Source organism: Ochotona curzoniae, unplaced genomic scaffold, assembly GCF_017591425.1.
Source record: "Ochotona curzoniae isolate NIBS_2020 unplaced genomic scaffold, NIBS_Ocur_1.0 contig_50, whole genome shotgun sequence".
In the NCBI taxonomy this organism is placed as follows: domain Eukaryota; kingdom Metazoa; phylum Chordata; class Mammalia; order Lagomorpha; family Ochotonidae; genus Ochotona; species Ochotona curzoniae.
The window spans coordinates 6,033,548-6,053,302 of NW_024466446.1; the positions used below are offsets into that span (position 1 = coordinate 6,033,548).

The window sequence follows — 19,755 nt, forward strand, 5'->3', positions numbered from 1 at the left end:
CCTTGCACGCACCTGGGATCCCATTTGGGTGCCAGTTCGTGTCCTGGCTGCTTCCCTTCCAGCTCTCTGCCAGTGGCCTGGGAAGGCAATAGAGGACAGCCCGGAGCCTCGGGACCCTGCCACCCATGGAGAGACCCAGAAGAGGCTCTAGGCTCCTGGCTTCAGGTCAGCTCAGCTCTGACCGTTGCGGCCGCTTGGAGAGTGGATTAGTGGATGGAAGATTTTTCTCTCTGTCTCTCCTTCTCTCTGTAATTCTGACTTTCCAACAAAAAAAATCTTGGGCCCGGCGCGGTGGCGCAAGTGGTTAAAGGTCCTCGCCTTGCACACCCGGGATCCCATATGGGCGCCGGTTCTAATCCCGGCAGCCCCGCTTCCCTTCCAGCTCCCTGCCTGTGGCCTGGGAAAGCAGTCGAGGACGGCCAAAAGCTTTGGGAACCTGCACCCGTGTGGGAGACCCGGAAGAGGCTCCTGGCTTCGGATCGGCATAGTATCGGCCCGTTGCGCTCACTTGGGGAGTGAATCATCGGACGGAAGATCTTCCTCTCTGTCTCTCCTCTCTGTATATCCGCCTTTCCAATGAAAAAATAATAAAAATAAATCTTAAAAAAAAAATCTTAAAAAGGAGGTTTCACTAAATGACTGATTCTCAAAGAGGCTTTTGAAACCCAACTCTTGAACAGCTTATGGAACCATCCTACGGATAAAGCAAAAGCTCAGAGCAGTGAGGGTCAAATATTTGCTCCTTGCCATCTCCCTCCCGTTCTTTACTCAGCTCAAGGGCTGTTGATCGCCATTGATCTTCTCCTTCTGTACTGAGTGCTGTTCCCGATGCAGGATGCTCCAGAGGCCAGATTTGAAAGACCTGTTAATTCTGTTATTAGAGACAGTTCTCGAAGAAGTTCAGTGAAACAGGAAAAGGAAGAAGGATGAAAAATAAGAAAGTCATTTTGGAAGGAAATGTGAAATATTGAGGATCAGTGGTCTCCGTTGATTTCATTGTACTTTCAGAACTATATTTGATGTTTGAGTTTGTAAGAATGTTAGAGCAGTGGTTCTTAATGCTTGGGTGCACCCTTAGTATTTTGGATTTTGTATGCTTGAGGTGGGGTTTAACAACTTGTAGTTCTGGTAAGTTCTCAGCTGATTTCTGGTGACAGTTAGCTGGGAACCACAGAGGAGTTTGAGAAGCACTGCTGGAAGGCACTCTGCTGGTTCCAGCTGGACTTAGAGTTATTGCTTTACCAACACAAAGGTTAAATATAAGTTCAGCTTACATCAAATTAGATTGATAAGAACATTCTAGAGGCTTTTAAGTTTTAGAGGAAAAGATGTTTGGGTCTGTGTTTTAGAGGAAAGATGTTTTGGGTCTGTGTTTTAGAGGAAAAGATGTTTGGGTCTGCTTTTAAGTTTTAGAGGAAAAGTGTTTGGGTCTGTGAAGTTTGGCTGCTCAAGGTCCCATTGCTTCAAAGACATCTGTACTGGCACTTACCAGTCACCTCTTCATCTCACCTGTAAAATAGAAACAGTGCCAATCTTTGTCTGGTAGGGTTGCTATGAACCAAAGTGAATTTTTAAAATAGTTTTATTTATTCATTTCAAAAGCAGGGTAATGCAGAAGGAGGGAGAGAAGAAAAGATTTGCAATTTGGTGGTTCCCAAACAGCCAGTATCCAGGCACTCCATCCTGTCCGTCTCCCAGCGCTGTCCCTAGTGCAGTAACGAAACAGTAGAGCAAAGGAGAAGTTGCTAGGACTTGAGCTGGCCTCCCCTTTGGGTTTCTGGCCTTGCAGGTGATGGCCTAGCCCACTGCATCTACCCCTGAAGTAAGCCATTTTGGCAAAGGCTACTGCGGTCATTTCACTGTAGTTAGTTTTACCATATCCGTTCCTTATGTTTTATTTCTAGCCCTTCTGTTTCTGACCACTTGGTGGCAGTGTTTATCAAGGAAAGAGGATTTACGGCACGGGGAACATTTTTCTTATCAAAAGGCATTTGGATATTTATATCACTCGCAGACCATATAAAATCATCAACTTAAAAATTAGCCTGCTATAGATTTCCTGAATTTCAGGTCACATCCGTGGTTGCTTTGTCTGGGCCTGACCCTGTGAATTCCTGAGTCTTACACAGCCTTCAGACTGGCCAGTCTCCACCCCTGGAGGAGGTTCAGTATTTTTTTTTTTATTGTTGTTAACATTGTATTATGTGATACAGTTTTATAGGCACTGGGGATTTCCCCCACCCCTCCCTTACCCCTCCCTCCATGGTGGATTCCTCCACCTTGCTGCATAACCACAGTTCAAGTTCAGTGGAGATTCCTTCCTTGCAAGCACATACCTAGCATAAAGTCCAGCGTCTTATTGTCCAGATAAGTTCAGTGGCCTCTTGGGGAGACCTTCTCTGGTCTGAAGATAGGGCTAACAGAGTAAAGATCCGGTCAGTTAAAAGCCCCAACAAAACCTCAGTATCAATATACAACATTATGGAATTAATTGACATAGTATTGAGTAAACCATATGTTAGAAATAATGCAAGTTCCATTCTTCGAAACATCTGGGTTGAGACAGTATCAATGACAGGTTCAAAAAATAACCAACAACCAAACAAAAATTACAAGTTAAATCAAGGCAAACATGTGGTATCTAACCTTTTGGGATTCGCTCATTTCCCTTAGCATTATAGTTTCCAGTTGGGCCCATTTAGCCACAAAGAACTGCATTTTGTTTTTTTAATAGCTGAGTAGTATTCCATGGAGTAGATGAACCAAAGCTTTCTTATCCAATCTTCTGCTGATGGGCATTTCGGTTGCTTCCATGTTTTTGCAATTACTGATTGTGCTGCAATGAACATAGGGATGCATGTTGGTTTGTCGTAAAACAGGTGCTTTGGATATATTCCTAGGAGTGCTATTGCTGGGTCATATAGTATGCAGATCTTGAGTTGGCCAACACGGAGTTACTAAATAAACATCGGAAGAAACTGTTCAGTTCGTATTCTCCAATAGTGAATTGTTTTTGAGAAAGACATCAAGAAAGCAGTGCCATTTACAATAGCTACAAAAACTAAAGGATTAGCCAAAGTGATAAAAGATTTCTACAATTAAAACTGTAACTTTCGCAAAGAAATCAAAAAGGACATAGAAAAATTAAGAATGTTCATAGGTTGGAGGCACCAGTGGTATTAAAGTGGCCATGCTACCTGAAGTGATCTGCGGAGACAATGTAAGTTCTATCTAGACAGCAGGGCCATTCTTCACAATACCGGAAAAAACCAATCCTCGTATTCTCAGGGAACCACAGAAATCCTACGTATCTAAAGCAATCTTGAACAAAAAGAAAAGAAAAACACAAAGCAGCTGGCATTATACTACCTGACTTCGAAAATGCAAAAGCTATAATAACCAAAGCGATCTGCTGGGGCATTAAAAACAGACACAGAAAAACCAATGAAATTCCCATTGAGCACACAGATATAAATCTGATCTTTCAACATGGTGGTAAGAACAGAATTGGAGAAAATACGGTCTCTTCAGACAATGCTGCTGGTGAATTTGTGTATCTATATGCAGAACAAAACTCACCGTGGAGTACTGTTCACCCCCAAAAAAGGGAGAGGTGAAATCCTGTCATTTACAACATGGATAGAGCCGTTCTGGAAGCTTTTAGGAAGGCATGGCAGAGAATTGGAAGGAGTTGAGAAACGGTTAGGATTTGACTGGTAAGCATTTTCCATGGGTCATCTCACCGTTCATCATACAGATGCTATAAAACGGGTGCAATTATTGATCTCCGTTTTACCGATGAGGTCACCGAGGTCATGGCTGGTATGCTGGAGTATCATGTATTTATTCTCCTATTCTCAGATTAACAAAAAAAACAATCTTCTCCATAGTTAGAAAAACAGGAGTCATCACCGTTCTCTCTGAAGAGAGCAGAAAGAGATAAAGTCGTGTTGGTTCAAGTGACGAGGAAGCCAGTGTCTCAGATCGTGTGGGTCAGGTGAATGCTCCGTGAAGGAAAGGCCCGACCTATGCGGGGCACGGCGTGCTTACCAAGAAGGCACACGGCTCTTTGAGACTGGCCAATTCTATGCTGAAGTCGCCTTCTGTCACTCCTGGCCCTCGGGGCAGAGGACGCTCCAGTTTCTTAGAAACAAGGTTGACTATAAATGGGTAGTGAATTGTTAGAATGATATGTACACATTTATGCCTTGTTTCTTTGTCTCCATTTTGGTAAAATTCTGGAATGTTCCAGAATGTATATCTTTCTGGGGGTAGTGCATGGTGCTGCACAGGGGTTGGCAGGTCTGTCTTTGGGTAGGAATGGGCAGACTTTGGTGCTCAAACTGGATGTGCTTGCTTTGGTTAGTGGAGATCTAGGCTCAAGCAGAGGCTCCTAGCCAAGCTGATTCTCAGAGTCTTGGGGAGTAACTTTGTGTCACCTGTTGGTAATGTGTGACTGGTTCTCCATTAAAAAGTAAATGCCTAAATTCAAGTCAAAAGATCAAAGCCCTCATCCTTTTCTTCTTGCTTTTTTCTCCCCCAGCGGAGCCCAAGGGGAGTATGCTGGACTGGCCACTATCCGAGCTTACTTAGACTGGAAAGGCGAGAGACACAGAACGGTGAGGATGAAGAACTGGCTCTCGCTCCCTGGGGGTCAGCGGCAGGCCCAGCTCCCAGGGTCTCCTTCGTGTTGTGGGTAATCCCCTCCTAGCCTTCTTGGAAACCAAGGACACTGAGTCAAGCTCCAAATTTCTGTGAACCGATCCTGGTGATTCTGGCTTCCAAGACACCCCACTTGTGCATGTCAAGGGAAACCAGTAAGAGATAAAAGGCTTTGGCTCCAAGTCAGAATGGGAAAGTCAGCCAGTTGGCCCTGCGGCAGCTCTCTGTAGGGAGTTAAGGGCAGGAATCTTGCTCCTCTGAGCCTGCTTGCCCTGACTCAGCCCTGGCCTGGGCCTGCACGCAGGGCAGAGACCACCCTTTGATTCTGTGGTATCCCCCCCTCCTGTGCCTACACAGAACTCTGAGCGTAGGTTTGCTTGAGAAAGATTTGTGGGTACATACACTCTCCACTCCATGGTTCTCCAGCTCTAAGTAAGAAAATAAACATGAAGCAGAGTCACCATTCTGCCCATTGTTTCCTTTGCTCTGAGAAGCTAGGCCCTGCCTGCAGGTGCAGAGAATTACCCTGACCCCCGGCGGTCGGCACATGTGATGGTTGATGTAACCCAGACCTGGGAGTGTGGTTGTTCCTGTGTTTCTACTTTCTTCTTTTGCAAATTAGGGTTTCTGTGAGCTCTGGAGTTGGAGTCCTCAGAGGCAACAGAAAGAAGGGGCAAGTATCGGGGTAACAGGGTCTGCAGGGCACACGAGAGTTTGAGAAAATGATGCAGGATCGTGCTGGCTGCCCAGTGTAGAGGGGTGGTGTGTGTGGTGACCCAGTCTTAGGACATTTCTAGTTTTATTAAAACTGGAATATTGCTTATGGCTGAATGGCCCAGGTTTTGCCGTGAAGTTTTTTTTGAAACCATGTCACTTCAGAAACAGAGAAAAAGAAGGGGCATCTTCTCTCTTCTTGTCTTCCTTTCTTATCCTGTTTACGTATGCGAATCTTCCAAGGCCTTCATCCTGGCTGGGGAACAGAATCATTTTAACGATAGCTGAAAACAAAGGCCGCTCCTGAGCTTGGTAAGTTGTTGAACCCTCAGCTCGGACGAAGGCATTCTGCAACAATCCAGAAAGAGAGCAGATGATGAGTTGGTTAAATACAGACCCTGACATTCCAACCTGAGTTTGTTTACTGGATTTTTTTGTGCTTATGACAGACTATCTGACTTTAAAAAAATTATTTTATTTATTTGAAAGGCAAAATAAGAGAAGAAGAGGCCTTCCATCTTTTTGGTTCATTCTTTAAGTGACCATGACAGTCAAGGCTGGGCCAGGTCAAAGCCAGGAGCCTGGAACTCTATCCTGGTTTCCCACATGGGTGGCAGGGTCCAAGTACTTGATCCATCCACTACTTTCCCAGGTACCCGAGTCTCAAACTGACATTCTGATAGGGAATACCAGTGCACAGGCTGCAGCCTGACACACTGCACTACCCTGCTGGCCCCGACACTCTGACTTTTACAGGAAGGTTCATTTAAGCTTATCATTGCTCTTGGGGTACAAGAGCCTCAGCTCTCTCCCAGAAGTAGAAAGAAAACTTGGGAGTTTGATTGTTCAGTGAGAGAATGCAAGGTGATACCTTCTTTGTATTTCCTTTGCGGATTCCACATGGTGGAGTGGTCCCAGAAACCTCTCGCTGTTGCCTTCCTTCGCCTCAAGCTTCCCGAGTGTGGTGGGAATCCTGGAAGGGAACACTGGGGCCCATTCTTTCCTTGATGGATAGACTGCTGAGACCAAAGTTGCCAGTGTTTGTGGGAGCTGGATGCCTGTGCTTGGGGGTGGTGAGAAGGAAGGGACCACCCAGATGCCGAGCTTGTGGCAACACAACCCCCAAGAGTCTAGAAGTGAGTGCATCCTTCTGGATCAAAGATTTTAATTATGGAAGAAAATGACATTATTCAAATCATCAGGGAAGATTTTTTTTTTTTCACATCAGTGATGTCTGAAGCAGCTGCTGACACACAATAGCTGCTAATGGGATCCAGTAAAATACATCCCTTCTCTGAAAATGAATTTGGGGAAGTCATGTGCTACCAAACCACCAGGGTTCTTTGATGGTTCTTTTCTTGCAAGATGCTTTCAAGTGGCTTTTGGAAATTATTTTTCCCGTTTGCTCTCAGGTTCACAATTTGCTCAGAGGTTCCTAAAACAGAATGCTCAAGTTCTTGATTAACAGTTTAATTTGGGCAAATACAGATCTATTTAACAAATATTTAGCACTTGTGTCCCAGGAAGAGTCCTAAAAAGTTTTTTTTTTAGTTATTATCTAAATTTTCTAATCAAATAACTGTTGATCAGAGCTTGTGTTTTCTATTCAAAGAACATTTTAGGTATAGTTATTAATTTATAGGCTCAAGGAAACAAAAACCCCAAAAGCTGCTTGGTAACCATCCTGTTTCTTAGCTGCCTCGGTGGAGTCATGATCTTTGGCATCTGGATTTGACTGGTGAGAAGGCGTCAGTCTCCTTGCACAAGAACATCCTTGGTGCTTCATTGCTTGTGCAAGTCTTTGAGGATGATCTATGCAGATTCGATGCCAGACACCTGGGGATTAGGAACCACGTTTACTTCAAATGCACCAACACTTGAATTCATTTAGACCACATCCTAAAATCTGGGTCCTGCTACCTCCTTGTCCTTCATACTACTATGATTTTAGAGTGAAGAAGAATTAACATTAAAAATAATAATAATACAGTTCTCTAAGTCCACATGGGAAAACCAGAGAGATCTAGTAGCGATACTAAACAAGACATTGGCAAAAGCACTAAGACTTTTTCTCTGTTCTTCATGCCAGGGTGGTATTCCTTTCCGATGGCTGCTATAAAATTAATAACTTAGAGGGGCTGGCACAATGGCTCAATTAGTTAATCTTTTACCTGCAAGTGCCACAACTCCATATGGGCATGGTTCATGTTCCAGCTGTTCCACGTCCCATCCAGCTCCCTGCTTGTGGCCTAGGAAAGCAGTGGAGGGTGGGCCAAATCCTAGGGGCCCTGCACCAACATGGGAGACCTGAAACAAACTCTTGATTGCTGGCTTCAGATAGGCTTGGCTCCTGCTGCTGAAGCCATTTGGAGAGTGAACCAGTGGATGGAAGATCTTTCTCTATGTAAGTCTTCAGTAGCTTAGGACAACACTTTTTACTTTTATCTTCTCACACACAGAACTGGAATCTAAAGTTCATTTCACTGGGCTAATGTCAAGTTGTTAGCAGACTGGTTCTTTCTCATGGATCTGGGGAGAACTGATTTCCTTGCCTCTTCAAGTGTCTGAATTCTCTTGCGTTTCTGGTCCCTTCCTTCCATCACTCCTGCTTCTCACTTCAGTCATTACATCCCTTCTCTGTACCCATTCCTTCGTCCTCCCTCTAGTGAGGACACATCTGAATACATTTAGAGCCCAACTGAGAACCCAGAATGAATTTTCCAATCTCCAGATCCTCCATTAACTCAATCAACACAGGCAAAGTCTTATTCTGCTGTTCACAGGCCCCAGGGATTTGGACGTGGTTATTGTGGGAGGGCTCATTGTTTTAGCTTACCACAAGATGGTTGACATTTTGTTGCTGTTGTTCAAATGCTTTTGTTTTAATAGAACTTGTCTGGTATGAATTCTCAATTCTGGGTTCTTATAAATATTTAATATTCATCTTTAACATTCCCTTTTCACCTTCCTTTTGTCAATATTCTTCCCCGAAGGGATGTTTCCTCAAGTGATCCTTTTAGGCCTTGCGAGAGAGGACGCGGTAGTGCTACCAGCTTTGCTTCTGAGAAATTAAAGAACAAATTGTAACTACAAAAAGGATTGCAGTGACAAAAAGGGATTTGAGGCTAGGCAGCCACAGCCAGCATGAGGCCCATGGCCATTCAAGAGGCTACATGCCTTCTGTCAGCAGGGGAGACACAGTGTATTCTGTTCACTGTTGATGAGAGACTCCTAGTATATGCACGTAGTTGCTCAAGTGGCTTTTTTTTTTTTGGCAGAAACTGCTGTTCCCCTTCATAAGCCCATTTCTTACAATGCCCATCCATTCCTTTTCAAAGGGGATCTTGCCATTGTTTCTGGGATGACCATTGGGAAGCTGGCTTACAGGGTAACCCTTGCCTCTCTTTTGGCAAAGGTTTCTCTGTTGCGAGGAGCATTGAGGTGCATTTTTCTGTTGTCCTGCATCAAATGTGTGTTTGCCTATGTTTGCATAATTTGGAAGAAATGAAAAATTACTTGAATCTGGGGATCCTAACATCTACCTCCCACAAACATTGACCATATTTTTTGTAGAAATATATATATATATTTAAAACTTATTTGTTTATTTTTCATTTTATTTGAAAGGCAGAGAAATGGAGACCAGACATAGATCTTTGATTCTCTGGCTCCCTCCCCAAATGTCCTCAACAGCCATGGTTGGGTGAGGCCAAAAAGTCAGGAGCTTGGAACTCAGTTCGGTTCTTTGAAGTGGGTGTAGGGACTCAAGTACGTGAGCTGTTGCCTTCTGTATCAGAAGTGGAGAACCAGAGCTTGAACCAGGCACTCTGGTATGAGATGAGGGATCCCAGGAGATGTCTTACTGTTGCACCAAATGCCTTTCTCTAGGGAAACGGATTTGCGCATTCTTCTTTTGGATGTTGTTTTGCAATAAGAGTAATAATTAAATTATAGCAGATTTTAAGGCCGTGGTAATCAGCTTAAATAAAAACATGTGGTCCCCATTTTGTTTGTGCTCACATGCATGCTGTGAGACTCATCTGTCATTATTAATGGCTTGCTGGTTATTTCTTCTCTGCCCTTGCTTCCTTTCTCTCCATTCCTTAGGTTTGTCTCATTCCAAAGTCAGCACACGGAACCAATCCAGCGAGCGCCCACATGGCAGGCATGGTGATCCAGCCTGTGGAGGTGGATAAATACGGGAGTGTTGATGTCACTCACCTCAAGGAAATGGTACTCACCTTCTCTTTAACCAAAGTGGGGAGTCTGGGTTTTAGACAGAGGTGCCGAGCATTGGGCACTGGGTGTCACTGCCTCTTGCATTCCAATGAGAAGACGAAGTTTCTGCCCTGAATGGATCTGGGGGAAAGTGTTTAAAATCAGAAAATCTGTCTCTATAATATGAAAAAAAAATTTTAAAAAAAAAGATAGTCATAATTCTGATCCTTCGTTAAAAAATGGCTGGAGTCTACCTTCACCCTCTCCCCACCAGAGAGAGAAGATTCTTTAAGCTAGAATCCCTGCCCTCTAATGTGTGCCTGTGGAAGAGGCTGGATGAATTATTCATGGTGAGAATGCCAGTGCTACTTGCAGCAGGACCTGCCTGCAGCTTGCTGCCCAACCTTCCCTCTCCCTCTGCTCTCCCCTGTTAATAACCAAACTCCCAGTCATGCTTAAACTCAATCTCTGTTTGGGAATTAAAACACAAATGTAGATTCTGTCCGGGCTTGTGACGGTCCCAGTCATACTCTGCAGCATCGCAGGCCGCTTCCCACACCTTGTTTTCTCTAGCAACAACCCCCTCTCCCAACCTCCCAACCTCCAGGAAGAGGTTGCTAAGCAACCATATCTGCCTTCCACCAGTGGACTGGAGGCTGAATCTTAAGGAAGGAAATCAGTGGAATAGCAATGTGATATTGTCAGGGTGATTAGGCATGGAGACTGGGAGCTTGTATGCAGTTGCCTTCAGAGGGAAGCTGAAAATACACGATGTTGCCCATCTCTTTGGTCCATATCCATCCCAGCCTTCCATCCCCTCACCAAAAATATTCTGAACAGTAGTAGTTGCAATGAGTGTAGGATATGATTCTTCCCCCCCCCACCCCCCATTCCAACCCATCCTATTTGCACATGCCCTGGTCTGAGTGGCTGCTCCGTGAAAATGCAGCACTGGAATGTGCCTTTGGTAACATACTTACCTTGTATCCGAAGGAAGAATGAGGAGGACCACTGCATATGGGCAATTCTAATTTCAACAGAATAGGAGGGAAAGAAGGTAGAGATAGCTAGGGCATGTTCTGAGGTCATTCTTGAGGTGACTTGAACCAAAGAAAACTCGGATTAAAGAATTGCACCCAATATATCCAAAAATCTCCCTAAGGCCTTTGTCTTGACAATGGAGAAAGAACCCAAAGGATCCTGCTAGTTCTCTGGGATGATCAATGATGGGGAGGAGCGGCTGTGGATCTTTTTATTGCTGTTGTCATTGTTGGACACACTGCTGGGATTGTCAAGGGCCAGACCTTTCTTAACCCCTTAAAAATAATAAACGCAAATAAAAGTAAAAAAGCAATGGTTTGGCCAAGAAACGTCTTCTCCCTTAGTCTCCCTCTCTGTTTTTTCTCGCAGGTGGATAAACACAAGGAGAACCTGGCAGCCATCATGATTACGTACCCATCCACCAACGGAGTGTTTGAAGAGAGTATCAGTGATGTGTGTGCCCTCATCCATCAGCACGGAGGACAGGTGTATCTGGATGGGGCAAATATGAATGCTCAGGTGAGACCATGAGGCTGGCTCCCTGTCTCCTGCTGACTGAGAAGAGGGCTTCGTTACCCCTGGGAACGTGAATAAGTCAAGGAAAATTCTCTTCTGACCTTTTGGGTTACCCTAAAACGTGACACTGAACTCAGAGGCTGGCAATAAATCCGCCTCCGCTCATGACCAACTTTAGAGTGCATGGCCAGAGAAGAGTAAAAAGGTTAAAGGAGAGCAGGAGGAAGCTAAGCATTCTTAGATGATCAGGGGAGACCTCTAAGTCAACAAGATCCCACGACTGTCAGACCAAGGGAAATCAAACCCAAGTACTGGTTACCGGTAGATGTTGTTCTCCTTATGACCTTGGACAAGCCATGTAATCAGGCTCCAACTTCATCCGCTGTAAAATAGGACCCCTGGGACCTCCCCTGACCACTTGGAGTGGTGGAGAGGAGGGCCTGTGTAAGAGGAGCCACTGGAGGAGGGGGGTCAGTCTGGCTCTCCTCCACACTTTGTGGTATTCCTTTGCCCGCTTTATTTTATTGCCATTGCAGACTCTTTTCTGCTTCTCTTGCTGTTTCGTAGTTTTACAAATTTTGGCCCCGAATTGCCAGTTGCTTCATTGGCATAAGTGAATTCTGTTTTGTTTGGCCACACTCAGAATTAGTCTTGATACTCAAATGGCAGGAAGGCCAAATGAATGTTGTAGCTGGAATCTGAGTCAAGTGGCCGCCCTCCTTCTCCCTCCAGCACCTTCTTTTGGAATGCCAAAAAAGAAGATGCTAGAGGGAGGCGGAGGGGAGTGTGTGCCCAATGGGCCATTCAACAATGGGCATCATCCCCAATGCTGAATTTGCAGGGCACGGTAGGACTGCCTGAGAATAGCAAAAGGATCCTCTTGTTTCCTGTGTTAGAAATTCCTCTCCTCCCTGTTGGGGTGGATCATCGGGGTTTGACTGTGTGTTCATATCTGTGTTTTTATATGTAAATTGGGCTAAATGATCAGTTACTGTTTCCATAGAAACAGCAAGTGGCTCTGCCTATGGGATATGAGATTTTGACTGCAGAGCTGGGCTGTTAGGGAACCTGTACCCATGACCGCCAAGGATTTGTCTTTCCTGTAAGGAGAAAGGCAGTCCCAAGTCGCCAGGGGTGGCCTTTGCTTGGAGTGCTTCCCCAAGCCCTGGCTGTTTTACTTTTGGCTCTTTCTCTTGGTGGCAGGTGGGGCTCTGCCGTCCTGGAGATTTTGGGTCTGATGTCTCTCACCTCAATCTGCACAAGACCTTCTGCATCCCACATGGAGGAGGTGGCCCTGGCATGGGGCCCATCGGAGTGTGAGTTCTGGGCTGCTGGTTCCCACATGGCCCTGGAGATAGAATGAAGAGATAGGCTACTGCTGTTCTTCCCGTCGGGGTCTTCACGCATGCATAATGCACTTGTTGGGGCTGGATGAGAAGCAGTGGGTTGTAGAGAAGTATAATTAGATTTTATTAACCACTGAGGTTTCACCGAACTCCCAGTCCTGCATAGATAGAGCAAGTGTATTCAAGCTACATGAAAGGCGAATTTGAGTGTTACAGATCAGAACTGGAATATTAATGCCCAAAAGTGCTAATATTTTTGTACTTTTAGATTTATAAGCAGCTTTTCTTTCCTTCTTTCTTACATTTTTTTAAATTGGCTAATGGCTACATTAAAATAAATTGGATCAAAGATGTTGAATGTTTTACATCCTGAATCTTATTATATCTGAGATAATTAAGGAGGCAGCATGCCTTTCTTATTACTAGAAATAATTGGATGAAGTCATAGTAAGGCTAAAAACATATGTCTTAGCTGCTGAAAATTTTTCGTGCTTCAGTGAGAGGAGTCTTTTCCAGAACTCCTATTAAAAAAAAATGCCAGAAGGACCAGTATTCAAGATGGCTGAGAACTTGGCCTTCTTTGTGTTTGTTTGCTCTGTTTTGTTGTTTTCCTACATAAGTAAGTGGGAGAGCCTAGCGCCTCAGTTCTGGAGGAGATACAGTGAATACCGTTCATGTGCTGGCTTCCAGCATGCAGGCCATGAGCAGTTTCTTTTCATCAGTCTTCTGGATCCCATAGGTGCTTGAGAGAGTATGTGTGTGTCCTTAGGGCTGGAAGGGTGGGGTCTGAAGCTGGAACATTCCAACCTCTTGGCGAGTCCATGGCTCCACATGCTGTTCCATGCCTGCTGCCTCTGCAAAATCCATCACAGCTGTTGAGTGAACCACTGGGAGGCTGCTGGATGCTGGGCCAGCCCCTTGCAGAGGGGGAAGCCAAGAGCCCTTCATGGACACCTGTCCCTTAGCAGGCGTCAGGTCCTCTTCACCGTCAGAGTTCCTCTGTAACAGACCTTCCCTTGAGTACAGAATCTGCAGGTTTGGATGGACTAGATCTTTTTACATCTTCTGCATTTGTTCTTCACACCAATACAGGAAGAAGCACCTTGCGCCCTTCCTGCCCAATCATCCCATCATTTCGGTAAAGCCAAATGAGGATGCCTGGCCTGTAGGGACTGTCAGTGCTGCCCCGTGGGGCTCCAGTTCCATCTTGCCTATCTCCTGGGCTTATATCAAGGTGAGGCCGGAGAATGTGCAGAGGTGGGCTGGTGTGTGATGTGTGGGTGGGGAAACTGAGAACTTAGGCATCTCCCTTTGTTTAAAAAGGAAGAAATGGCTCAGCAAGCACAGAGGACCTTCCTGAAGAAATCAGCTGCAGTTCATTTTAGTTCTTCCCACCATGTGATTTCTTGTTGGGCTTGCATCCTGGGTCAGGGAAACTGACGCAGCAGATAGCATTTTCCAGACACAGTGAAGTTCCCATGAGTCATATGGCTGTTCTAGCCACATGATTTTGGTTGCTGGCAGGATTTATAGAGTCCCTTGCAAGTGAAGTGCTGTGATGACTAATCATCACGTTCTCATTGAGCTCCCGGCATACATGTTAGGAATACATCTTTCTTTGCTTTCTGTTTCTTTGTGTCCCAACAGATAAACTGAAAAGTGGGAGAAAACTTTTTTTTGGCGGGGGCAGTTTCCAAAAGCTCTCTGCCCTTGAAGGCTGTGGATCTGTGCTCTTCGAGGCGATTAGGCTGAGTCAGAAGTCAGGGTTCCCTTCCTTTGTCTTTTCCCCCAGGAGCAGCAGGGCCAGAGTTTACTCTGTACACATCTTGGTCATACTGGCCTCCCTTCCCCCAGACCGAAAAAAGGCCTGATTCAAGTTCCCTTGTTTCTTTTGACCCCCAGATTCCTTCAATTAGAGTTGTCTGTATAAATCTGTTTGGGTTGAGCATGGCTTCCCACATATAGAAAATAAATGCCCTCAAGGCTGATTTGGTCCTCTGCCTGCAACAACCTTGGCAGGCAGAGCCTAGGTTCAAAAAATACATAAATAATGGACCCCCTCGGCCTTGAGTTTCTCTTACTTCAGGCTGATGTTACTTATTAGTCTTGGATTCTCGCATCATTGGCCTCTTTTCTGTCTGCGGACATCTATGTCAGGCATTCCCACAAGATACCTAGATTCACCCTCAGAGCCCACAAGCCTCTCCTGGCTTCCTCTTCTCTTTCCTGCTGGTCCTTAGCAGCCCACAGGGAATCCTTGGGGGACATACACAGGCCCACATCCCAGAGAGAATCCAATCCAGTAGGCATTTGGAGTTGGGCCTGAGCCATCAGTACTCAGGGACTCGGTACTCAGGGACTCGGATGCATAGACTGAAGGCCAGTAGCCAGCTGAACCAAGTCCAAGTCCTTTCAAGCAAAAGTCTGAGACTTACAAAATGTCGTCCCAATCCACCTTGCCCTACAGTGACCGCTTGGTGACCGTCACATGGCCTACTTGTCCACACTTTGATTTTTTCTACTTTTCTTATCCGAAGTGTTTTACCTTTTCTCTTTGCTTATCTGAATCCTTTTATGTTTCTAGTCAAGTAACTCTTAATCTAGGAAGCTTTCTTTGACTATCGTAGGAAAATGTGTCCTCTGTCAGACTTGCTATTGGTATTCTGCTTTTCGTTTCCCATTTGCTTTCGATATGCTTGGTATTTATCAAGTTTCCATTGTACGTACTGCAAGAAGCAAATAGACAATAAACATTAGTGTAGCCCTGATTTTAAGCTCTTTGCTGGTCATTTTTGTTCATCCCACATGATTCAAGGAGCTAGTTAACAGCAGAATAAGACGGACCATGGCACTTGCTAAGCATAAACTGCCATGACAACGGGCAAACCATGAAAGATCTGTTCAGTGGTTATTGCAGCAAGGATCTCGTGGGTTCCTGGTGCTCCTTCAGCCACCTGCAGAGTAACCTAAGAACAATCCCTTTTTGTCTTTCAACAACACAGTGGTTGACAGTCAACTTTGTCCTGTTACACATGTAAAATTACTATTCAAAAGAGAAAGCATTATTTTAGACTGAGAGAGGACAGATATCTTTCTTAGGGTTTTCCACTTGTTGTATATTTAGTAGAATAATTCCGACTCGAGGCGGCTTGCCCTGTGGCTGGAATGTACCTGGGGTGGTTTCTGGGTAGAGTGTGGATGATGTGGTGCACTTGTTTGGTGGTTGATGCCTCTTTTTCTTTCTGCTCAGATGATGGGGGGCAAGGGCCTTAAACAGGCTACAGAAATTGCTATATTAAATGCCAACTACATGGCCAAGAGACTGGAGAAACACTACAGAGTTCTCTTTAGGGGTGCAAGAGGTAAGTATCAAGTTCAGTCTACTATCACTTTGGTTTGTTTTGGCTAAAGAAACTTCGACCCGGATGTGGTTTTGTGAAGGGGATGGAAGGTTCCTGTTTCTTTGTCCACTCCAGAGGAAAGTGTAAAGTTCTTAGGAAAACTTCCAGGTGGTTAAATTGAAGAATTATAAGCAGGAGAACAGCTGCCCAGAGAGACTGTTAAACTCATTGAGAGAGGTGTGGTGTGGGCATCTGGCAAAGCAGATGGGCCCACCTTCTGCATCAGAGTATCAGGGTTCAGGACAAGCGTCTGTTTCTGAACCAGCTTCCTGCGCATGCGCACCCTGGGAGGTCACAGATGATGGCTCAAGAACTTTTCACGTGAGAGGCCTGAAATAAGTCTTACACTCCTGTCTATGGCCTACTTTAGGCCTGGCTGTTGAGAGAGTTTGAGGAAGGGAATGGATAGATGAAAGATCTCTTACTATCTCCCTGCCTTTCATACGATTGGGAAAAAAAAAAAGAACCAAGTCACCATGGCAGTAACGGATGGTGATGCAGGTAAGAATCAGACAGACACCTGGATACTTGGCAGTGGGCCCCAAGTCTGAGAGTAGAACCCTGGGAATGCAAAAGCCAAGAACGTGGAGGAATGCAGCACAGCTCTGGCAGAGGACTGCGTTAAGATGCAAGGAAGAGGCACTTCATACCCGAGGGAGCTTTAGAACCCCCACAGCATTTTCCCAAGGCATTTGTAACCAAGGCTTTGGTAACCTTTGGATGTAGTTTGGACAAATGGTAAGGTAGACACCAGGAGGAAAATGCACTGAGAACTAGCAGAGGATGGGAGATGGAGAAGCAATGAGGGGAATGTGTGGGCATTGCTTGAGTAGGACACAGCTATTTCTCTCTCTCTTTTCTTTCTGTTTTAGAGGTAGAGAGAAAGAGAGGGCGAGCATTCCCATTTAGTAGCCCACACACAACAGCCAGTACTGGGCTGCAGCCACAGCTGGGAGCCAGAAGCCCACTCCAGGTCTTCCACATGAGTAGTTAGACCACTCAAACGTCATCACTGCCTCCCAGACTCATCAGCAGGATGCTGGAGTCGACAGCCAAAGCTGGGCGCTGAATCCAGGCAGTGACACACGGGACACAGGTGTCTTCACCGTGTCTTAATTGCTTACATATTTATTTTATCTGGTTGTTGAAGTTGTGTATAAATGTTCATCATGGAAGTTTTGGAATTAAAAAAAAAATCTTAAAGAATATTATGTCCCCTGGTCCTAGCAATCACACATTGTCAGTATGAATATTTCACTGTATTTTATTTTATCTTACTTTTTCTACAATTGAAATCATGTCACAAATACAGTTTTTAAGCCTATTTTTAAACTTCAACTTGGCTTTCCCATACCATTAGCATTTTCCTGTATCATTAGATATTCTTGAACAGAGGCTACATCAATATCACTGTGTGACTATACCATGACGTCATCACTTCTACTTCGTTTTTGTCCCTTGCTGTTTGCATTTATTACAATGCTCTCGCTAGTAATGTTTACTTAGATTAAAAGAACTATCCAGTTGCTTCTTTGAGGACACGGATGTGTTGTAGTTCTTGATCCATGAGGCCCCAGTGTGTTGCCGGGGACTCTGCCCTTCATCGTAGGGAAGACTGACTGTTAAACGGAAAAACAAACTGGAAAACACGCTGTCGTTGCCAACTTGTGAAGATGACCTTACTGTTTAGCAGATAAGGCTTGGGGTTGTTCCCTAACTGTTGAAAACTGTCTTCTGTTCAATGTGTCTGATAGCTTTATTAAAATAGCCGTGCAAACCGTACTGTGCACTCACCCACGGATGGTGTCACTCGGTGATTTTTCTGTGTGTTCGCAGTTGTGTGATGTGAAATTCCATTTTTTAAAGGGAGAACGTGGCTAGGGCGAGCAGGAGGAGTGTCATGCTTGAGAGAACAGGTACCTAGTGCAGGCTCAACATTTAAGTGCACTAGGCAGACACAGCAGGAAAAGATGAAAGAAATTTGCCTTTATTTTTGACATTTTCACCCCATAATTAAATGATGGAATGGTATTTCTCATTGCAAGCAGAGGTAGGATGGTGATTACAGAATCTATAATGTATCCAAAAGTCTGTGACATCAAAAGCTGTTGAAAACTCAAAATAGATGTGTCCTTCACAAACAAGTTGTATTCTGCAGTGTTTAATGGCATTGTCTGAAGATTGCTCCTCACCTTAGTACTCCCCAGCTCTGAGACTGTGGGGTCACAGACGACCATGATGCAGTTGTTTCAGTTAATTCCAGGCCTTTTTTAAAAAAAAATTTTTTTAATTTTTATTGGAAAGTCAGAGGAGGAGAGACAGAGGAAGATCTTGCATCCGATGATTCACTCCCCAACTGACCTCAACGGCCGGAGCTGCGCCAATCCAGAGCCCAGAGCCTGGAGCCTCTTCTGGGCCTCCCATGTGGGTGCGGGATCCCAAGGCTTTGGGCCATCCCCGACTGCTTTCCCGGGCCACAAGCAGGGAGCTGGATGGGAAGCGGAGCTGCCGGGATTAGAACCGGCGCCTGTTTGGGATCCCAGAATGTGCAAGGTGAGGACTTTAGCTGCTAGGCCACCACGCCAGGGCCCTTAATTAATTCCAGGCCTGTCTTTATGTACCATTTCATGGAGAAACTGTAATCCCAACTTTTGGTCTTCCAGAAACAAAAAAGTGACAGGCAAGTGTGGAGAGGGATTTGTTCTGCTAGCATAAGGGAAAAAGAACTTCTGTCAGCAGCATCCTGTTTGTCAAGAGGTGTCACGAGTGGCTAGTCTTGGGCCAGGCTGGGCTCACTGTGAGATCTAAGCGGAGGTCCCGGCAGTGGCTGTTGCTGGCATCCCCATTATGTACCCACTGATTTCCTCACCCAAAGGATCCTGAGTCTGCCTCCGCGTCCCTAAGCAGGCTTCCGGCGGAGCTCTTACTTCCTGGATGGGTGGTTGCAGCTCTTCAGGGCTGGACTTTTTCATATTTCCAGGCTGAAAATGATCCCGCTGACACCAGAGGCCCGGTTTCCATGACCTCAGGCTCGGAGGAACAACCAAGGAGGGTCTCTGGATTGCAGCTGAAGAGCTTGAAGGAGCTTTGAGTGTCCACCCTGATGGGCCACAGGACAGTTACCTCCTGAATTCCATACATTCCCAGGCAGCCCCCTCGAGGAGGCAGGGTTAAGGATACAGTCCCATCTCTGTGGCACGGTTTTGAGATGCCCATGTTGTTTTCAGTCTCAGGAAACAATCGGCTTAGGGGCTAGAGCGAGATGATTCTCACTTAGAGCCAAGACACTTCTCCATCTCTCCTCCTCCTCCTCCTCCTCCTCCTGCTCGGACTTGGCATCTTTTCAGATTCTCACTTGTAGTCATGGGTCAGCCCAGCAAAAACATGTACTCAGTGAAAACTCAAACTTGTGTTGAACAGTTTGTACAGTTTTTACTTCCCATGGCCCTGACTTAACCATATTCCATGCAAGGCTTATGTATCTTTTTTCCTAAAGCTAAACCACCTGATCTGACCTGTGACAGACACCAAATATAAATTCCATCTTTTCCCGGGGCTCAGAGAAAGGAGGGAGAAAGCTCAACTTCTACTTCCATTTGAACACAATCACATCTGAATTTCATTTTTTAAATGGAGCTTTTCCCAAACCGCTAGGCTCTGGAGTGCCCTCTGAAAATAAAATCTTGGGTGGCTTGGTTTTTCTTTCTCTTTTGTTTTGTTTTGTTTGTTTGAAAGGGGAAAGACAGACTTGCCACCTGCTAGTTCACTCCCAAATAGCCACAAAAGTTGGGTCTAGACCAGGAACCACAGCCAGTAACCATGAACTCCATGCGGGTGTCTCACGTGGGAAGCTGGGG

General features: G+C 45.3%; 1 protein-coding gene across 1 annotated transcript in view; it reads left to right on the top strand.

The window, feature by feature from the left end:
- The window catches only part of GLDC (glycine decarboxylase), a 71,739-nt gene that overhangs the window by 43,812 nt on the left and 8,172 nt on the right, over positions 1–19,755 (top strand). Inside the window, exons 16-21 of the mRNA XM_040988874.1 lie at positions 4,544–4,619; positions 9,484–9,609; positions 11,005–11,154; positions 12,355–12,467; positions 13,590–13,731; positions 15,748–15,859. Of these exons, the coding sequence (XP_040844808.1) occupies positions 4,544–4,619; positions 9,484–9,609; positions 11,005–11,154; positions 12,355–12,467; positions 13,590–13,731; positions 15,748–15,859 (719 nt within the window). The remainder of the gene's footprint in view (positions 1–4,543; positions 4,620–9,483; positions 9,610–11,004; positions 11,155–12,354; positions 12,468–13,589; positions 13,732–15,747; positions 15,860–19,755) is intronic.